General features: G+C 31.3%; 1 protein-coding gene across 1 annotated transcript; it reads left to right on the top strand.

The window, feature by feature from the left end:
- The first annotated feature begins 628 nt into the window (after positions 1-628).
- Positions 629-4,089, top strand: LOC100780493 (uncharacterized). The gene is made up of 6 exons (XM_003528098.5): positions 629-1,225; positions 1,375-1,488; positions 2,652-2,732; positions 2,886-3,058; positions 3,195-3,291; positions 3,746-4,089. Exons 1-6 carry the CDS (start codon positions 983-985, stop codon positions 3,851-3,853), a joined length of 816 nt encoding a protein of 271 aa, XP_003528146.1. The 5' UTR covers positions 629-982; the 3' UTR covers positions 3,854-4,089.
- Positions 4,090-4,307: the final 218 nt, after the last annotated feature.

Below are 4,307 nucleotides of genomic sequence, written 5' to 3'. Positions count from 1 at the left end.
GTTCTTTGCAAAAATATGACGAGGAATTTTATATTGTCTTTAATATGGAGAGAAAAAGTTATGTGTACGGAAAAAATAGCAAAGTCTCGTAGCCAATAAGAAAAAAAAGTCCAGAAAAATCCTATAGTTTTGGGTGAGATTACTTGATGTATTTTCTAGTAAAAAGTCAAATGAAATCTATCAGAATTCATATAAAAAAATATTCTTTATATTTTTAAATATCTAAAAACTTTTTTAATTTATAAATTTTTTTAATAAAATACCACTAAATTTTATTGACTTCTTAAAAAAAATCTTAAAAATATTAATTGAATATTATAAGATTTATTTATATAATTTAAATGTTTTATTAAATATTATAAGACTTTTTTATTAAATAAGAAAGTCTTTTAAAATCATAACCCAATACACCTGGAACAACTATTCGATCCAACAATATTTAATCCTAAAATGATTTAATAAACTTTAAAAATGGCATAAATTCTGATTTTTGACAAAGCTAGAACTGTAGATGATTTTTCTCTTACTCATCGACAAAAAATATCATGCGATTATGACCAAACCGCTTTATCGGTGACGGCGTAGATTGAGGAGGCACTAAATCTAACATAATAATTTAGCGACTATTTTGCAACATTTGTCCGACAAATGCCCATAATACCCTCAATGGCTCTCTGTTTTCCTCGTCCCAAATCGAAAATCCGCAAAACAAGGGCTGATTTTGGCATCTCATAATTTAGATATTTATTCATTTATAGTACCACCTGATTCATCTATGATCAACCGCAAATAACGGTGACAGCGCTAAATCCAATCCAATATTAGAAGAAAAAGAAAACCCGCGGAAAACGTGCTAGCACACATCAATAAAAGTACCAAAGCTAATGATCATTCTGATTCCATTCTATTCTCACAATCTGATTTGATTTCGGAGCTGTGGGTTTATTGAAAAAAATAACAAGAAAAAAAAATTAAAAGCAAAATGATGCAGTCGTTGATGAGCATGAAGGCTTGCGTGGGTACGAGGTTACCAGTTTTAACGAACTCCGAGGCGAGTACGAGGAAGCAGCGCGTGAATTATCCGAACCGTAGGTATGGGAGAAATGTGATTGTTTCGTGCGGTTTGGAGAGGAATGGGAACGAAGGAATGGGTTCGAACGAAGGTTCGTTTAGCCATAATTACGCTATCTTGAAGCACCGGATGGAGAAAGTGGCTAAGTCCGAGGTTAGTGTTTTTGTTTTGTGTGTTTAATTGTTTTTTTTTTTAAAGAAGGAAATGTTTTTTCTTCTTCTATTTTATGATTAATGAGGTTCGTTGGTGGTTCCTCGGGTTTTGGAAAGAGGCTTCTTATTTTATGGAATTTGAAACGGTAGTATTACGAAGAGGCTGCGAGGATTCGTGACTCGCTCAAGTGCTTCGAAGATGAGGTTCCCGTTCTGCGTCTTCGGAGATTGTTGAAGGAAGCCGTTGCTGATGAGAGGTTTCAGGTGGCTATTTTGTTACTCATATTCATTTCAATAATTTTTTTTATTAAACTAATATTTTGGCATGTAGGTTACATAAGACCATTGTTTTTTGGGTTTGCTCATGATAATGTTTTAATGCTAATGATGGTTGGAAGTGATTTTGTGTTTGTGTTGATTGAACTTACTGTCTCTTCTCAACAATGATATAGTTGGGAAAGGTGACAATGCTATGATGCATTTTACATTTAATGGACTATGGTGGTCTTTTGTTTCTTCTACCCAATGATGTTCTAATACACCCTTCCCAATAATGTTCTAATACACATTTTCAACTTTGTATAAAAATGTGTTTTTGTTCCATCAAGATTTGGTCAAATTTAATCTTTGTTGGTGTATCTTAAAGATGAGTTTTAATATGTATACAAGTAAAATAATTTTACAATATTATCTAATTATAAATTACTGTTTGAATTATTTTAAAATAATTATTATAAAAGTATTTTAAAATAATTATTATAAAAGTTATATATAATATGTTGGAATTAAATGATTATGTAAAAAAAATTTATATTATGAATGTATAACTTTTTTTTTAATTGACAAATATGTTCTTCTTATTTCTGAAATACCATGGAATTAGTCTTGATGCCATGTGACAACATCAACCGGTGGCCGTGTCAGCAAGCAGTGCTAAGGCGTTAAGGGTGATGGACCAATTTCACCTATTTTCAGAAATGCAAGGACCGAAAGTATAGAAATCTAGACCTTGATAAAAAAATCTTAAAATAAAGAAATGTAAAATACATTTTACAGTATATATTAAATTACTTCTTGAAATTATAGGCACAGGTTATTTTTAATTGTTTTTTTAGAAGATTAATTTAGTTCTTAAAATTATACCAATGTTACTTTAGTCCTTATTTTTTTATTTGAAGGATCACAATGGTTGTTTCACTCGTTTGATGTTAGAAACTAAGTCTAAAATAACTGTTATTTTTTAAATTCATGACAATTTTGTAATTTAAGAACTCAATAAATCAGAACTTTTAGAGACTAATTTGGTATGCTACTCTGGTTTGTTTCTCTTAAGCCTGGGTTTGTAATACGCACATATCTCAAATTGTAAAAATGTGGCCAGTTATCCATTTTTTGACAACCTGTTTACCCCTTTTCTTCATATGCAGGACGCAGCCAGATATCGTGATGAGCTCAAAGCAATTGCTCCACATTCTCTCTTAAAATGCTCAAGTGATGCGACAACCTTGGTATGGGCACTACTTACTTTTATTAAATAGATTTATTCCTATGAATTCCAAAAGGAAAGAGATGATGAAATTCACATATCATGTGAGACATCACATTAACATAATTGTAAAGTAAAAAATGGATTTATACAGTTTAATTTTCAACTTGTTCAGGGAATCCGTGTCCAAGTTAAGAGTGCATATATAGAGGCCAGAAGTCAGCCTTCAGAGGAGGTATATTTCTATGAATACAGAATCAGAATTACCAATAATACAAACCGCCCTGTTCAACTTCTCAGAAGGCATTGGATTATATCTGATGCTAATGGGAAAATTGAAAATATCCGGTTAGTTAACTATTCTGATATTCTCTCATTCTCGCTTAATCTATGTTCTTTATGATTTAATTGTTTTTTCATTTTCTTTTATACTCATGTGGATTCAAGTTTAATATAACTTCTGTACTTCATTTTTCGCGTGCAGGGGAATTGGAGTTGTTGGTGAACAACCAGCTATCTTTCCAAGGAGTAGTTTTGAATTCTCTTCTACATGCCCTTTAAGCACACAAAATGGTAGAATGGTAAGAAACTTTCTTTTATTCCTTATTTTTTTATGGAATCACCTTGCCTATTTGGAAAATACTTTTTTTCTTTAATTGAAGGTACTATTTTATTCCAAAATAGACCAACTAGATAGAAGATGATTAGTTGAATGTCAAATAAAAAGTTCCAGATATCTTTGGTTAGACAAAAAAAATTGTTTTTTTATTGTGAAGTTAGATGATTAGATGACTGGTTGCATTCTTTTTTCATTATTTCATGACTACTCTCATTTCTACATATTGAATCTTATCATCATTTTAACTATGCAACACTCTCAATTGCATTTTCTTTGTAAAAATTTCCTATGATGACTTTCCTCCATCACTTGATACTTCTCAAAGTTTTTGAATACATTGGTTGCCATTTTGATTCACAATTGATTTCAGCTTTCAAGTGTTTCTAGATGCTTAACTCTATTCTCCTATGATGCAGGAAGGTGACTTTGAGATGATATATGTTGATCGAGTAGGCTCAAGAGCATTTAATGTTGCCGTTGCCCCTTTCTCACTCTCCCTACTTGGAGATGGTGAAACTACTTGAGAATTGAGATAGAGTGGCAGCATCACCTTCTCATATTGTTCCAAATAAGCATAACCTTCTCATATAATTAGTGATTGTAAATGTTTTGCTGGACGTACAAATTTCTTTCTTATTTTTTCTATTTGACGTTATTTTCTTGTTTTGGGGCCATAACCTTACAGATGTTTGTTGTATGGTGTGTACAGAACTCCAGGAAGAAATTAAATCATTTTTTTCATGTGTATATATTATTGACATTTCAAGTTGTATTATGATTTCTAGCAAAAACATAAGTGAAAAAGGATAGAAAGAGAATTGATGATCTAATTATTAGAAAAAGGAGTAATCAAGAAGGCGAAGTGATTTACATGCTGGTTCGTGTTGGACTCTTGCTAGCATTGTTTTCAAACGATTATATCAAGTCACTAAATTGAAAAAGAACATACCAGAATTATTTAATTTAAAGAGTACTAGA

The sequence above is a fragment of the Glycine max genome, chromosome 6 (genome assembly GCF_000004515.6).
Source record: "Glycine max cultivar Williams 82 chromosome 6, Glycine_max_v4.0, whole genome shotgun sequence".
In the NCBI taxonomy this organism is placed as follows: Eukaryota; Viridiplantae; Streptophyta; class Magnoliopsida; order Fabales; family Fabaceae; genus Glycine; species Glycine max.
The sequence above is the reverse complement of the archived record's forward strand: the minus strand, read 5'-3'. Positions and strand labels throughout refer to the sequence as shown.